The sequence below is a fragment of the Pseudorasbora parva genome, chromosome 6, assembly GCF_024679245.1.
Source record: "Pseudorasbora parva isolate DD20220531a chromosome 6, ASM2467924v1, whole genome shotgun sequence".
In the NCBI taxonomy this organism is placed as follows: Eukaryota; Metazoa; Chordata; class Actinopteri; order Cypriniformes; family Gobionidae; genus Pseudorasbora; species Pseudorasbora parva.
This window is the reverse complement of record NC_090177.1, coordinates 38722321-38740475: the sequence shown is the minus strand read 5'-3', so window position 1 is coordinate 38740475 and position 18155 is coordinate 38722321. Positions and strand designations below refer to the sequence as shown.

Sequence of the window (18155 nt, the reverse complement as noted above, 5' to 3'; positions counted from 1 at the left end):
AATGGTTGTGTGTGAAAATCCCAGTAACTGAGCAGATTGTGAAATACTCAGACCGGCCCGTCTGACACCAACAACCGTGCCACGCTCAAAATTGCTTAAATCACCTTTCTTTCCCATTCTGACATTCAGTTTGGAGTTCAGGAGATTGTCTTGAGCAGGACCACACCCCTAAATGCATTGAAGCAACTGCCATGTGATTGGTTGATTAGATAATTGCATTAAAGAGAAATTGAACAGGTGTTGCTAATAATCCTTTAGGCGAGTGTATATTGGTCCTAATACATTTTAAGCAGAAAACTTGAAAAAAAAAAAATCTGATACAGACTGTAAATGAGAGCTCGTTAAGTCTTCTGAGCATAGAATCCAATGAGCGATTAAACTTTCCTTTGGGTAGAGGCAGTCATAATGTTTTATTGATTTATTATTTGTTATTCAGCATGACATGACTGGAAACTGAACTGACATAAATTAAACCAAGAGAGAGGGGAGTATTGCATGTTTGTGGATCTATATTGAGGCTGTCCTCAGGCAAAGCAATTACAGCAATGAGCGTTTGCATGAGAATTGAGCTCTTGATTGTGTTTGGTGTGTGTGTGTGTGTGTGTGTGTGTGTGTGTGTGTGTGTGTGTGTGTGTGTGTGTGTGTGTGGATAATGCAGACATAATGTGCATCAATGACTACAGTTCATTTTTTTTTCAGGGAATGTAACAAAGGCTCCACAGAACATAGGCTCAGCTGAGGAATTTTAATGAATTAGTGGAATTCATTTGAGCCCATTGTGAATGACTCTAAATCAGATGAATGAGCAGCGCTGGAGATCCTCATGCTGGACTGTTACGCTGAAAGCATAAAAAGCATCAGCTCCTAGAAAGAAAGATTTTGAAACAGATGTGATGACTAAGAATAATGCAAAACAACTGAAGCACTGTGAATAACTAATGTTATTTGATTCTCTGAAACTGGCCACAGTTTCACAAAAAGGAAATGTCACGCTAACAATCCAGACCCCCCATGAACATATCAAAAATACAAAATAATAGAATGAAGCAGAGCAAGAGAGGATAGTGCTTTGGGCACTGCTACACACCATTTCTAATGGGAACTTTTCCAGAAACCGAGGCCAGCATATCACTGTAAACACTAATGCTCAAAAGAATGAATTGGTTTGAGTAGAGCCAACTCAAATTAAACAAATTAGTATACTCTCAAATTAGACTACTTTGAACTTTCTCTTTCTTTTGAGTTTTCAAAACGGACACATTTTAAGTAATCTAAATTGTTAAATTGTTTTGGCGTTTTTTGGCCCCATTTTATATTAGGTGGCCTTAAGTACTATGTACTTACATCAAACAAATAAGTACAATGTACCTACTGTGTTCAGATTGTATTGCCAAACACCTTTGCTGATATTGAGGTGGGATACGGGTAGAGTTAGGGACAGGTGTGGTGGTATGGGTCAGTTTAAGGGTAGGGTCAGGTTTAAGGGAAGTGCCATCTGTGTAATTACTAATGTAACTACAGAAATTAATTACAGACGTAATTACACGCAGGTATTTAAAAAAAAATGTAAGTACAATGTAAAAAAATGTATGTACACAATAAGTGCATTGCATCAAATGATTAATTAAATTGTTACTACATAGTAGTTAAAGCCACCCAATATAAAGTGGGTCCCTTTTTTCTTTTAATATAGATAAACTTACATGTACCATAAATTGTGCTGGGGGAAATTAAGCATGCTTTGCCATGACACTTAAAAAGTGGAGTAAATGCTAAAATTAAGTGTTAAATAGTGTGTGTGTGTGTGTGTGTGTGTGTGTGTGTGTGTGTGTGTGTGTGTGTGTGTGTGTGTGTGTGTGTGTGTGTGTGTGTGTGTGTGTGTGTGTAATCCTAACCATAACGTGTGAAATAACGTTAAGTGGGAGATTTAATAGTGTTTGTTTTGCTATGTTAATTTAGAAGAGTTTCTGATATATTTTTTTTTTTAGTGGGGGTGCATGGTTTGTTTTTAGGGTGGATTGAAAGAGTGGAACATGAGCTTAGTTTGAGAACAGATATATAGTTAACATGTAACATTTTTATATTGCAAAGCAATTGTGTAACCAGTTAACAAGGTATCATTTATTTAATTACCTGTTAAAGCTAGCCAAGTTTCCTGAACTTAATATATTTAAGTTAAATGTATGAAATACAAATCCCTAAGTTCTGCTTACTTAAACTTTAGATTTCTTAACTTAAACAATTTGATGTAACTGACTGCCTAACATTTGTCCTCCGTGTAGAAGATGACATTACACAAATATTGGATTATTTACAAACATGTCACAACATAAAACATAATGTGCATGATAATCCAGCCACAGTGACAGTACTTAAGGAGTTTTACAGATGTTTCGAGTCACTTCTTGAAGGGAAACTTGCACAGCTTCTGGAAATATCCTGGACATTTCCTGGAAACGTGCATGTTGTGGTACATCTTTGCAGTGTTTTTCTGAGATGTTTAGGTAAAATTTAGCTGTTGCCACTCTTGAAACCCTTGATGGCAATCAATCAGGAGTACCTGTGATCCTTCGAGACATAAACAGATAGTATTTATCACCTAGCGTTCTGGAAAATTCCATTGTCCACTTTTCCAATTGAATAAACAGCACTATTCCTCATCGTTCCTTCCTCTAGTTAAAGTAAAACCCACCGAACAAGCCATGCAAATGTCTCTCGCTCTGTATAGGATATTCATGCCGCTTGCGGTAAAGAGACACCCCACGGGACAAGCTGGGACAGTGAAGTAGTAAATCTGTAGTTTGTTTGGCTAAGGGGAGCCCGCAGCTTAACTCAATTATTGTTGTTCGGGTTATAAAACACCATGTAAGCGTTGCTCCAAGAGAAATGGAGCGAAACAATATTCGCATATGATTTATACGAGGAGCAACAGCAGGAGAAGTGGTCAGTGTTTGACGGCTAAATTTACGTTGCAGGGTCTAGTGCAACTTTCCACGAAACTCTGGGATTCAGCAGCTGCAGAAAAGTGATTACGAGGGAAGGATTGTGCTACATCTAAAGGTGTGATGGGAAGGCATGGTGAAATTGAGATCTCTGCTCTGGCCGTCAGTTCTCCCCCTCTCAGAAAGCGGCTCCCCTGCTTTCTTCCAACCATCCACTCCAGCTGCCTGAGGCAGAAAGAGCGCGCAAGAGAAAGTAGGAGGAGTGCTGTGCCGGGCAGCTCCGCCCTCCAAAAGCTCCAGCCAATCAGGGAAGCGCTGCAAGCTTCCACTACAATAGGTGAATGTCTCCTAAGTGAGATGAGACGAGAGAGAGCGAGAGAAGACCTGCGTAAGCCCCTGGCTGACTCATTCACCCATGGGAGTTTGAAGTGACAGAATAAATCTACAGAGACGAGGCTTAGGATAACATTTCAGAGAGCTGAGAGCGGACAGACATATACACACAGACACACAGAGCTACAGTTGAGTGAGACTGAAGAGAGAGATATACAGCTCATCCACAGAAAGACAAGAGTTGGAGTCATTGTCATGTTGGTGGTGTTACTGATCCTGCATGCCGTGTTGTGTGCCCATTCTCACGGGCCGCCGGGTGCCGCAGTGCCTGCTAAGCAGTGCCCGTCTGTGTGCCAGTGTGAGGAGGATGGCATCCTACTGCTCGTGGACTGCTCCGAACAGGGACTATCCGGCGTGCCAACAGACCTAAGTCCTTTGACGTCTTACCTGTAAGTATGCCCTCCCTCTTCGATCACCTGCTTTTGCTGAGACAGTTGCAAACAGTTCTTGTGGACTGTTTGCTTTGATTACTTTAAATGTCTGGCTGCAAGATTATTGTTTGATGCCTGGATGAGAGGTTTAGGAGATATGAAAGGCTTACAGTTAATAACAGACTCTGACAACTGGTTTTGCCTCAGGACATCAAGTGGAAATCCAACACCGTGCCAAAATTATTGATCATTCAGAAGTAAACAGAAGTTTATAAAGTAACTATATTATTAAAATGTGGTGATTATACCATGAGCTGCATATTAACAAGATAATATATTTGTTGAATCATGTTAGTTTTCCATTTATGCTTATTGCAATTGCACCTGTATTTAATGCAATCTGTGGCATGTTTTTTTTTCTTGATTCGTTTTGTTCATGGTTTATGTGGATTTTTCTAAGTGACAGATGAATTTGCGCTTGAATACCATTGTTTAATTGAAGGCATGACCAAAAACAACATGACTTATATTTTAAGAATGTACTGTGAATATAAGGAAACTACATGGGTTAAGGTTGGGTTTAGGGGTAGGTGGTTAGTACCTAGTCATTACCCAGTTATAATATATACATAGCATGTACATGGAAGTGCTACCTAATTAATCATTGTTATTTAATATATTTTTGCTATCCCAACTATTATTATGTGATTAGATGTATATTATTGAAATGTAGTACTGTTTTTCCCTCTGTGACTTGCAACCCATTCCTGGATCCACCAGTTCAGGTTGTGTGACATGCATGCGATCCGTCTTGAGTGATTGGCGCTGACGTGCGCCTTCAATCAGAGCTGTAATACAAACTCCGCTCACATTAGCAAAGCTATTTTGACCCAAACGGGACACTTTCAGCACGAGCGGAACCGCACAGAGCGTGCAGTTCGTTACCAAGCGGGAAAAGCATGGCTCGTTTCCCATGTGTCCTGTGACAGTTCTCAGTGCAGCGGTATCTGATGGGAACGTGTGTGTAGAGTGATGCAGTGGGGCGCTCCGTACAGTATTGGGTTTCTCCATGTCAGCTGGAAGCCTGTTGGGTTTAAGTCCATGCTAATCGCTAAGGCATGCCATATGTCCCCTGATTGTGAATGATGACGCAAAGGAGGACTCAAATGTTCGCTCATAAAACGTTGCGCAGCTCACGTGAATAACTGGAGAGAGTTGTGTTTCAGGCTTTGGAGGAAGCGTAGCTCATGGTTGGGAATTGGATTGCAAACACATGTACCGCAACCTTTCAAACATATTGAAATGTCTCGAGCAGTGTCTCCAGACATTTGCAAGTGCATTGGATTGGATCTCTTTTTATACGGCCAATGTTGTAGGGAATTTTATTGCGTTGTGCAATATATTGCATGACTTCAGTTTCATATTTGATACACATGTCCATTTCCTACTTAAACACTGCAGAGAATTTTCTACTTATCTTATTAATATACTGAGGGATAATCATGTCTTAACGAAATTTTAATAGTCTCACTTGTGAGTCTTTGCGTGCATTGAATATCCAAGGATTCTTTTGGTCAGATTGATTCCTGAACCCCCCCCCCCCCCCCCCCCCCCTTTCAAAGTTTCATTATGAGTCTGTGTATATCAGCCCAGCAGAAGTCTTTCAAATGCAGTTCTTTCTTTCTGCACCGGAGGAGAGCGGATTGATGTAAATATTGACTGAGCTTTGATGTGCGTGTCATTGTTGAGATGTCAAAGTGTGTGTTTAAGTACGACGGGGACCGTTCTGCAAGAGAGCTCTGTTCCTCTGACGCCGTTTACTGAAAGTGCTCATTCATCGGTCGTCTTTATTCATGTCAAACTTTTAGACAACCCAAGAAAAAGTGTTTGCATAAGAACATGCAACTGCTTTTCGCCCGGTGTCTAGTGCTTTTGCACTGGCCTGTCATTATTGTTTCATTTTGAACAGCTGTAACTTTTAATCATTTTACAGAAAAACTCATTCTTTGCCAGTTGCATTATTATTATTAATATTATTATTATTATTATTATTATTATGAGATGTATTGTTGCCTAGCAACCAGTGCATAAATCTGCAATGTGTCATCCAAGCTGCCTCCCTCTTCTGATTGGAAATACATTTCCCTTAAAGACCCATAAGTTTGTCATGGAATTATTTTGGTATTTTTAAACTTAAAGGGTAAAATGCAGACCTTCTTCGATGATCTTCAGAACACAAATGAAGATATTTTTGAAGAAATCCTACCCCTCTGTAGACAGCTATTTAATGAACACTTACAAGGCCCAGAAATGTAGTGAAGATGTCAATAAAATAGTCCATGTGAGTACAGTAGTTCAACCCTAATTTTACGAAGCAACAAGAATACTTTTTGTGCGTCATTATTGAACAATTTATTCTCGTCTGTGTCAGTCTTCTACACAGTTTACAGCTACGCAGTTCCTTCGTCATATCACACGCATATGCCGTGGTGCTCACGTCAACAGCTTTGGCCAGTGGTATGCCGGCATTCTGGCGTAGCTCTGACGTAACTCTGAAGCGCTGGACTGTTTACACTATGTCAACAGCTTAGGAGACTGACACAGGCGGGAATAAATCATTATTTTTGTTTGTTTTTTGATTAATTAAAAGTTGATTCGTTTAGGTTGAACAACTGGAGTCACATGAGAGGTCAGATGAAACCCCTACTGTTCGAACCGCCCACTCCAAGCGGCACTCGAACCCGGTCCGTCGGTATGAGAGACAGACGCTCTAACAAGGAGGCTAAAGGCTCTTTGAGGTCAGAGGAGAGATGTTTACTCACACAGCAACTACTAGCTTGCCTCCGTTACACTCACCCCCCTAAACCTCACTCCCACTCAGGTCACGGCACCAATGTAACCCCTCCTGTTCGAATCGCCTGCTCAAAGAAGGACTTTAACCCGGGTCTACCGGCATGAGAGTCGGACGCTTTAAAACAGAGGCTAAAGGCTGCAACCTCTAGCGTCAGTCACTAGAACTGCCTGAGGTCAGAGGAGTGAGGTTTACTCGCACAGCAACTACTAGCTGGCCTCCATTACACTCCCCTCCCTAAACCTCTCCCACCTCACTCCCACCTGGCTCATGGCACCAATGTAACCCCTCCTGTTCCAACCACCCGCTCCAAGCAAGACGCGAACCTGAGTCCGCCGACATGAGAGTCAGATGCTCTAACAAGGAGGATAAAGGCTGCAACCTCTAGTGTCAGTCTCTAGAGCGTCTCTTGAAGTCAGAGGAGTGAGGTTTACTCGCACAGCAACTACTAGCTGGCCTCTGTTACACAGTGAGCTCTCGGATTTCATCAAAAAGATCTTCATTTATGTTCTGAAGATGAACAAAGGTCTTACTGGTTTAAAATGACATGAAGGCAAGTAATTAAAGACAGAATTGTCATTTTTGGGAGTATCCCTTTAAACTGCTTGTGCAGTGAATCTGAAATATTTGACATTAGACAATCAAACCTCAATAAACAATAAAATCATGTTAAGAAAATAGCAAACAATGAGCACTGCCCAATGTTATCATTAAATTAGCTTCTTTTATGGTAACTTCTATATTAAACATTTCTGTATGCTTTTATTACTGCTTCTTTCTCTTTGCACATAACAAGCAGATACTCTCCATCATTTTATGCATGGAAGGTCTTGCTTAATATTAAATTGAGTTAAAAGAGTTCAAGTGGGAGCTTTGTGAATGCGCTACTGAGAGAGCAGGCAGCAGCGCTGGACATTTTGCCAGTATTAAATGCCTGTCCTGTCTCGCTCTGCAGCGATCGCCCATTAGGGACAACAGGTGCCCTGGGGCGTGGAAAAAGTCTGTCACCAAGAGAGTCTGTTTTTGCACTGTTTTTTTTTTATTTCTGTTGTTTTCAACAGGAGTGGATGTTGAGGTACATCAGACAAGGAAAAGTTAGAGACTCTTGTTCTGTACACTCGTATGAACACCCCCCCCCCCCCCCCCCACACACACACACACACTATCTGTTGATTGATTCATATTTGTTGATGTACAAAAACTAAAAAGCCTGCAGTGTTGATGCATTAAGATGCAGCACATCAGATATATTTTGACTGCATTTGATCACAGTACATCAATGCACAGATGTATACAATCATGGCCGAAAGTTTTGTGAATATCATACAATTTGACCCGGCTGATGCTGTTTTGAACTTGAAAAATTATTTACTCACCCTCATGTTGTCACGGCTGGTTGCAATAAAGGAGGAATGCAGAATCTAAATGCAAGCAGTTTTAGTATTTATTAACACAGAACTCAGAAATAATAAATAAGAACAGCCGAACCTAACACAACGTAGAGCTGACAAAGAACTGAAAGAAACACAGGGCTTAAATAGACAGCAAACAATTAACTAAACACACCTGAACAGAACTAAATCAATCCGTGACCATGGTGACAAACAGGCTGGGAAAGTGAGAGAACTGAACTGATTAACACACTAACCAAGAAACACACAGAACAGGAAATCAGATCAGAAACAAACTCAAAATGTAACAAACAGACTCAAAACATGACACGTCTTTTTCAAACCGGTTTGACTTAATTTTTGTCAACATTGGGCCCCATTGACTTTCATTATATAGACAAAAATGACTGAACACAACTTCCATTTTGCAGTGAACTATCCTTTTAAGAATCATCATTTAGTCTCTTTTAATAGCAGAATAATGCATGTCTTTCAGTACAGGTGCTGATAGCATTTTTTTATACTTTCTGGAGATTAAAAGACATATAAACACTATATAACGTGACATAGTTGAGTACGGAATAATTGATGATGGGCCATTGAACCTGAGGTGTGCATCATTTTCTAATTATTCAATGGCCCTGATTCAATTATTCTGCATTTACTACAGCTATCACACATAAATGCATTGTTCAGATGTCTTAATTCAAGACATTTGTCAGGTTTTGTCTTTAAAACGCTTGTGTGTATAGGACAAATTGTGGAAAAATTGCGTACACATCTAATCCCACACCTTCTTTGCTAATTCCAAAATGGCATTTTAGAGCTGTAACGGAGACTTCAACCACGGCTAGCAGACTAATGCAGTTATTGGAGAGAGAGAGAGAGAGAGAGAGAGAGAGAGAGAGAGAGAGAGAGAGAGAGAGAGAGAGAGAGAGAGAGAGAGAGAGAGAGAGAGAGAGAGAGAGAGAGAGAGAGAGAGAGAGAGATTAAGCACATGTATCGAGTCTGTTTGTCTCAACAGTGTTCAGCAGCAGCGTATTTACTAATAGCGAAACTGTAAGGTTATCTGCTTCAATAACAGCGCCGTTATTAGCTCACTAGTGAGAAATGTCATGTCGCTTTTAAGTTGCTAAAATGTTTTACTGATAAAATCCTCAGGTCAGAGCTGACAACACGTTTCTGCACAAGTGTGTGACCGAACTGTAAGTGTGTGCTTTTGAGCGGGAGAAATATAGTAAGTGCTTTCCGTACATAACAAAACTTAATTTAATGGCAAAAAAACAAAATGGAAATAATTTGTTGTTTTTATCCTATATTCATTTGTTTGGTCAGTGTCGCTGTGGGTTTGGGTTTTTCTGTTGCTGTTGCCGGCTGTAATGACATTTGAAATAACTGAAGTCATTTGGTCAAGTGATATGGAACTGTAATGCGGTCAAGACCTGCTGGAACTACTTTAGCCATGCACTTCCCTAAAAATAATTGCACATTTTACAACATTCATCAACCAATCATATTCAAGCATTCAACAGCCCATCAACTATCAACTATATTTAAGTTTTTTTTTTTTTTTTTTAAATAACAGTACATATTTTGAATCTAAATGTTTATGCTAAGCACAGTATACTCACAATCAAATTATTTTTTGACAGCTGGTTCATATAAATTAGGAAAGCAGGGGTACTAAACTGTAATTCAAGGCATTATTCGGCAAACCCAATGTTTAAATAACTACAATAAAGATAAAACCCTTTCCATTAAAAAAAAAACACTGAAATTGTCAGCTCTACTGAAACCAGTATATCTCAACTGAAGATGAGTGCAAGCATCAACCAGCTAAAACATCATCATCATACGACCAGCTCAAACCTCAAAGCTGTCAGCCCATTCCCGGAAGCCAAGGGCCATATATTTTCATCTCTCTCAGGGCAATTTTCTACACAAACACAAATTAATGTTGAGCTCGAGCTGAGGGCTGCAGACACATGTTTTCGCTTACTGGCCTGCCTCAACTTCCAGTGCTTTGGCCTTGAAACCTTTTAGAGTCAGAAACACGAACAGAGCGAGTGTGTGAAAGATGCCTTCAAGTTCTGAAGTGTGTTGTGTTATCTGATTTTAGAGCCATAAATCTATTTGCAGCCCTTTTGACCAGTGATTTATATTTTAAGGCTCAAACAGGAGTAGTTAACACCCAAGTCATGATGCAACAAATATTACATACAGCTGAAACAAATTTTATATGCACTTATTAATTATGTCACATAACTACTTTGTTGCATCATTTCCTGTCCCCTCTCTGTGCTGTCAATAAGAAAATAAGAATGGTAAAAACTTTAGTGAAAAGTGCCCAGCTAGCAATTTTACCTTTATAAGATGTCTAATACACATCCAAACACAGCCCTGACATCTAGGCTAAAACTACAATTTGGGCTGTCAGTGAAAATGTAATAGACGTCTAACCATAGCTCAAAAATAAACTAGTCATCTAGAGCATGAACATGTCAAAGAAATGAAACCAAACACCTTGTAATCACTGTTGACTTTGCTTGCATGATGGATATCATACATCTCGCAAGTTATTTTGGCAAAAATGACATGGAACCAAATTCAAGGTTATTTTAGCTAGAAGTGGGTTACTCGTAGCCGGACTATATCGGGTCTGTAGTTAACCGAGATGGTGAAATGACAGCTATCGCTTGCTGGGCTTGTGAGCACAGAGTTTAGAAGAAGGCCTTTACAAGATCGGGCCTCAGACCTTCAGGGTTGTTTACGCACTTTTGAATCCGAGTGAATTCAACTCTGGCAGCCTGAATCATTAAACGGCTCCAAGGGCTCTAATGTTCTCTCAGTTTAACCACCTAAGCTCTTCAATGAAACAGGGTGATAATGGTCTTTTCATCCTGGCAGTGGTCAACACTTTGAGCTTTATAATGTGGTAAGTTTGCAGACTGAACCCTCAGGGGGTGCTAGCAGACAAACTGCACAGACAATCACTCACAGCTTTGTTGCTTACGGTACCACTGCAAAGCAACGCAGCGGGACTCACGCAGAGCAAAGTGCTGAGGAATAACATCACAGCTGAGGTACTCTGGTGGATTTATGTTGCTGTATGTGTGCCCCCATCAACAGTCCATTACCGAAACCCAGAGTCTCCAATAAGTAATTTTCGAAAGTGAACAAATATATGAAACACATGGACAAATTTGGCATTTTTGCAAACTGCTCCTCAGAGAAAGAGAATAAAAACTTTCTTCAAATGAGGCTTCAAATGTCAGCGGGGTATCTGGAACGGTGGGTTTAATAAAACTTTCAGCTGACGAAGTCCAGTTTACAGAGACGCACATGTTTCTCGGGGTGAAATTTCGGCATCGGTTCATGACCGAAGCAAGAAGCAGGTGAAAGTAATGTATTATGTCTGGTAGAAGTGGGAAGAAGGCTTCTGACCGTAGATCTCAACTCACGGTACCCCAGTGGCCTGTTTACCTGCTTTGTGTGTCAGGACAGGTCATGGACAAGGCAACGGGGAGGGAGTTTGATCTTTTCAGAGCACTGGACAATTCAAACAGACATAGGAATCTGCCACACCAATGTGCAATGTAGTGAGTGAGTGAGAGGGGTCAGGGTGTACAACATACCCTCCAGGCTGTAAGTCAGACAGAGGTGTGTTTACACCTGAGAGTGTTATGACCCTACTTGCAGAAACCAAATCACATTCATTATACATGACAAAAAGCTTTTTTTCAATTTCTCATTTTATGTCTTTACTATATAATGGTCTTTACTCAATTCGTGGAGGAAAAAAACAACACATTCTTTCATGAATTCCTCAGTTCCTCAATTCAAATTCCGGATAGAAAGGCTGAATGGAAAGAAAAACAAATAAACAAAAAACAGGCCGGCTGCATTTTTTTTTCATGTAGAATGTCTTGTCATTAACACACGACTCAGTTTGTGTACAAGCTAGTACACATACGGAGTCGCAGACTCAACCTCACCCTCAAACAAACATGGGAGTGATTGTTCATTTCCTTCTCTTCCCGTTACCTAACAGTGAAACGAGAGCAATTAGTGCCCTGTGAAGTCAGCCCGAAAATAGTCAGAGCCCATGCAGGATAAATAAACCAGTGGACCTACCGCAGACTGCCTCATCTCCAGAACATCTTTAAATAGATCCAGAGCTGGAGGAGAAGACCCAAATTCTTCTAATCCACGCACGGTAGAATAATCAACCCGAAAGAACAAACTCCTTGTGGGACACCCAAAAATATTGTGTAGGATTGCAGAGATGTAGATCTTGAGATTGTATTAGCAACAATGTTGGAGACTAACTTCTCTTTTGGATCATTGAATGGAGTTCTTGACCCATCTTTGTAATTAAGATGTGTCATTTCTCCTCCTGTTTTCTGGTGGAAAGAAGGAATCAAGTGGTTCAGACAGCAATCAGATCAAATTGAGAACAAAAAGAGAATTTTCTTTAGCAATGTTTGCAAACTATGCACAGATATGATGGCAGATTTTGGCATTGTGCCATAAGTATGAAATTGTCAATGTACCCAAACATTTAAAGGTCCCGTTCTTCACGATTCCATCTTTCAAACTTTAGTTAGTGTGTAATGTTGCTGTTAGAGCATAAATAATACCTGTAAAATTATAAAGCTCAAAGTTCAATGCCAAGCGAGATATTTTATTTAACAGAAGTTCCCTTTCAAAGCCTACAGCGAACGGCCGGTCTGGACTACAGCCCTGCACTTCCTTCAGGAATGACGTCACTAGAACCGTTTGTTGACTAACCCTCCGCCCACAAGAACACGTAAAAAAGGGGGCGTGGGACTTGCTGCTCTCCCACGTGGAGAAGAGCGCGCATTCAGTGCTTGCATCTCCTTGTTATGGTAAGAGGTGGGACCTTTCCGGGCAAATTGCGCTAAGCTGCTGTCCAATCACAACACGGGAAGTGCTGGCCCAATCAGAACTCGTTACTTGTTTCTAAAGGAGGGACTTCATAGAACAAGGAAATCATCAGGCCGTTTTTAGGACAGAGAAAAAAGAAGGAAAGTTGATTATTAAAAGAGATCTATCATGCCCCTTATTTAGATGTAATATAAATATCTGGTGTCCCCAGAGTGTGTATGAAAAGTTTTAGCTCCAAATACCCCATTGATCATTTTTTTATAGCATGTTCAAATTGGCACTTTTTGGGGGTGAGCAAAAACATGTCGCTTTTGTGTAGTGTCCCTTTAAATGCAAATGAGTTGCTGCTTCTCACCCCCATTTAAGAAGAGGGCGGAGCTTCAAGAGCTCAGGCTGCAGTGTCAGGATAATCTCACATACAGAATATGTCAGAAACTGTCAGTAGCCGGAGTCAGACAAAGATGCCTACAGAGCCAGGTAATATATGTGGTATGGGGAAATAACATGTATAGTTTAGTTTAAAGGTGCACTATGCAACTTTCCATCTACTAGAGGGCGCCTATTCAAAACAAATGCGTAGTTTGATGACGCAAAGTTTGAGCGCAGCATCTTGGGACATGTGGTCTTCACCTCACAGCCGGTGAAAAATGGGACTCGGGCCGAAATCACGTTCATGCATGCGGTTATTAACCTTATTGTAGTGTGAAGCAGAGCAGGACCGAGTGTTGTGATCCTGAGCACAGCTGCTGGAGCGATTGTTAAACAAATACCCGCCTCGCAAATACCGGGACTTTTATTATGACGGGACGGGACACATTCGCCGGGCACCTGCACTGATCTGCTCTCCCGGTTATGATTATGAGGTAATGGAGCTCTGTTTATCATATTAGATACATTTAAGTGTGTTTAAAATGATGTTATGACGTTACTCCATGCGTTCACTTGTTCACACTGCTAAAAGTAAAGCGCACCTGCCAAGTAAAACCCGAAACCGAGGGTAGCGCAGATATGACGAGATTGATAGGCGACTCCCTCAAACGCAATGCTGAAACGTCCCGGGTTTTGGTTCAAATAGCAATTTTCTCACAATTTACAAATAGTTGGAAATATTAGGGATATTGTAAGTACTCAACAGAACAAAATATATAACACCGGCTTAGTGGTTTTTGGATATTTTACTGCAAAAATACTACATAGAGCACCTTTAATTACGGTTAGAAATTGTGTTGTCATTTTGGATGTATCCACTCTTAGTACATGCCTGTTGTAGCTGTCTGAATGGTGGCCAAACTTTACTAATGAGTTTTATGAAGTTTATTGTACATCACACAAAAGATGAAGCGTCTATTTTCTCTAGAAATTCAAACACCATGTAGAAGTGATTTTAGCTTAATAGATCCCCTTTAAGTGAACCTAAGTAAGAATGCTCCTGAACTATAAAAGAGCAACCTCTAAGGAATAAAATTGTCCTGTGGGTTCTGGTGAGGGAATAACTATTGAATGAGTGGTTAAGTGTGGATTCTGTCCTTTTCAATGTCAGAGGTTCATAAATCAGCCCCTGGGCAAACTTGACAATCCATTGCAGACCTCTATAGGGGTCTGTGTGGGGGTCTCTAAACCTGCGGTTAAGTCCTTGGCCACATTTCACCATCTGCTCTTTGGATCTGACAGAAGCTATAAACTGTGCTTTTGAGGTGACATGTTTTCACCCCCTCGAACACTACTGGAAGCCTTAGGGGAGGACAAAGGCTGGGAAAGAAGAGATCCAAAATACTGATCGTTAAGTGGAAATGGTTTATACAGAAGATCAGATTTCAGATTCATGATCTTAACCATAAAGGAGCGACACCATCCAGGTAGTCACTTACCATCCAGAGATGCTTGGGATCCACATATGTGAGAAGCCATCTACTCAAATGAAACCTTCAGAGTTTCCAAATAGATTACTTTACATGCATACAGCTTACGGCTTACACAGTCCCCCCTAATGCTTTTTTAATTAGTTTGCTTACATTTGCTGCATTGAGAATATACAACTCATCCCAGATTGCAATATGTGGACCAGGAAGGATCGCTGGCCAGACAGAGGCAGACTCAAAGCAAGAATTTTACATTTGTCCTTATCTGAACTATTTAGGGCTGTGCCTTGCATCAGGAATGATTACTGGCTGAATCCTGGTTACTATCTATGTATCAGGATTATTTGAGGTTTCCTCACTAGGAAAGGGGAATCACATAACCTGCTTCCCACTCAATATCAGAGTAACATTTGCAACATAATTATTTAGTGCAGTATCTGGAAACATCTTGTAATGAGTCAAAAATGCAAGTTGGAGTAACACCTTTTTGTTAGAGGCTCTAGTTAGGACATTTTTGATGGACGGTTCTGGTTTATTCATGGCATTGTGTCGAGCAGTTAAAGATGATAGAATGCTTTCTCATGAAGGAAGCCACGAGGTGTGCATAACGTGCTAGAGACACTCACAGCTGCACATCTCTAAAAGAAGTACAGCTACAGTCCAAATAATTCCATTAGTGCCAATGCATCATAAACATGCATGAATGTCGAAATACAGGTGGCATCCTTAAACTATGAGGAATCTACACATCAGGAACCTGGTAAATAAGATATTTTAACCTCTCAATTTTGTTTGATGCTACGTAGCATTGTGACAAAGAAAGCATAGCTTGCAGAGTAACCGGGGAAAATGGTTGAAATCAAAGATAATGTTTTTGTTGTTGTTGTTGTTGTAATAAGCAAAAAAACTTCAGATCAGAATTCTTGGATGGAGAACCCAGATGGATGGAAGAGTCCTGCTTGGATGCGTGCCAAAAAGTTAAACAAGATTGAGTGCTAGTGTACTATCAAGTTAAAGGTGGCATCTGCAACCGCTAAAGCTGATAATTGAATGTGATCAGTTTCCAATGATGTCATTAAGATAATCTGTTGTAGACAAGAACCTTGCAGCCTGTGCAGGTACAATCCATTAAGACTAAAACCACCGCATGTTCTTACTTGCCAAACTGCTGGCAAACATCAAAGATATAGGCGAAAAGGCATTAAAGATGATTTGCCACATTTAATGTGGACAGTTGTTCTGCTTTGAGACTTAAGACAAAACATTTCTAGCATATCTGATGAAAATAAATGAAAAGAATAAGAGCTGATGTTGAGGTCACCATCTGAATTTTATGTTTCAAAATATTTCCATTGGCTTTGACATGCATATTAGGTTTCCCAACTCATGCACAGCAGGGAAACAAAAACAAATGTCAATGGAAAAAACGTTCCTATCGAACAATCTTTATCTGCAAGCAGCATTTCGGCCGCCGATGTCTTGCGAAGTCCGGCAAACCATCTTGTACATCTTTTTTGGAGGCTCAGACCGGGAGCTCCAGGGACAGGGTGAACTCCAGCCAGTGAAGAGGATAGACAGAGAGGGCGTTTCCTCCACCCAACATGCAGCTGCCTCAGCTGCTCGCCACTGGGGACACCAGGAAATTTATTGCAATAATCATCTCTCTAGGCAACACATTAAATAGCGCACTCGTGCTTTGAAAAGGCTTTGAAAGACGTTCTCTTTGATACTTGATTAGAGAGTGAAGTTTTCAGGAGGTGGCAAATAGTCTTAACATGTAGAGAGATGTTGGATATGTTTTGCCTCTTTTGGTGTTAATGCAGTTGATTGATTATTTTACTATATAATAAGGGAGCAATTGTTGAGTTTGCGTATTATATTTTAAATAAGATACACTCACCTTGGTGTTGAAGATAATCAAATTGGCTCCGCCTCTCTGCATCTCTCCCAGAAGTTGGCCAGAGTTGTTTAGTAAACATGATGTTCAAAAAGATTTTTGTTTGTAGAAGACAGAACAAAACTACAGATTTAACCTTGTAATGATTTTTTGGTCATTCCAGATAAATGGTGAGTGGAACATGTTGAATGTTAGCGTGGTCCTACCAGACTCTCGTACATTTCATTTGTACAGAGTCTGGCCACTCTCCATTGACAAGCGTGGACTTCTTTGAAGGCGGGTGCTCTGTTGAAGTGTAAAACTATTGGATCTGCCCATAGCCACTCTGGATCTGCCATAACCAATCGCTAACATTGGGTTGTGACGTATGTCATCTCAAACCATTGACTGTAGCGCACAACATCATCATTCTCGGACACTCCCTCTGTTCACTGATTGGACCGGTTAAAATTTGATCGGAGAAAACCAGAGAAGATACCACAATCATAGAGTACTGAAGGAAAATGAAAATTGAGCGGCAGTACATAGGAGGGCGAAGCCAGGCTAGTTGAATGCATCATAAAAATGAAAATGTGTGATTTACTTAAATCTCTTTGCAGCGCAAAAGTCGGCTTGAAATATTCCAAAGTCGAGGAGAGAGATCAATGCAAATGTTTATATTATTTATAAAAAGGAGTGTTTATTAACTTATACGTAAAAAGTGTTAATTGATGTTAAGATGCTGTATGTGTTGAGCTGCACCCTATAGCACACATATCTAGCCATGCCGTTCATGTGGGTTGAATCAGGCTTTCGGTTCCCCCTTCCTGTCTCCACCATGTCCTCTCTCTCTCTGTGTGTGAGAGAAAAAAAGGTCAGTCACACTCTGCAACATGCTCATGCACACAACCTTGGTTTAAATCTGATATTTTTATGACTAAATACATTAACAAACATTCAAAAATTGTTGTTAATGAAGATAATATCTCAGACAGTGACTTTCCAGTTCCCATTCCCAGTAACATTCTAGAGCAGGAGTGGGTAACTCCGACCTTGGAGGTCCACCGTCCTGCAGAATTTAGCTTCAACCCTAACCAAACACACCTGAACAAGCTATTCAGGGTCTTTAGGACTACTAGAAAATTACAGATCGGCGAGTTTGATCTGGGATGGGCCTAACCCAGAAAGCAACTTAGTGTTGCAGATCAATAATACAACAAAATTAGTTTCAGCTGTACAGCCGTTCTGGAGAAAACAGTGATGTCATTGACCAGCTAAGTTAAATACAGTGGTCTCAGTAATAAGTCCCCAACTAAGCAGGCCAAAAGCCAAAGGCGACGGTAACAAGGAAGCAAAACTCTATCAGGTGACAAAATGGAGTACAAACCCTTGGGAGAAACCAGGCAAGTTCTCCTCTGGCCAATGAACAAATCATGTATGATTCTGATTCAGGCAGCATTACAGGTTTAGAAGTCAGATTGGATCAGAATATTTATTTGGCCAGTTCCATCAGGTTGAAGTTTGGAGTCATCACGCTTTAGACGGGTTTGTAGAGGATCAGTGC

The 18155-nt window shown here is 40.6% G+C and overlaps 1 protein-coding gene across 1 annotated transcript in view; it reads left to right on the top strand.

The window, feature by feature from the left end:
* The first annotated feature begins 3321 nt into the window (after positions 1-3321).
* Positions 3322-18155, top strand: part of LOC137078990 (leucine-rich repeat-containing G-protein coupled receptor 6) — a 119050-nt gene continuing 104216 nt past the window's right edge. The window contains exon 1 of the mRNA XM_067446877.1: positions 3322-3724. Coding sequence (XP_067302978.1) covers positions 3531-3724 — 194 coding nt within the window. The 5' untranslated portion in view covers positions 3322-3530. The remainder of the gene's footprint in view (positions 3725-18155) is intronic.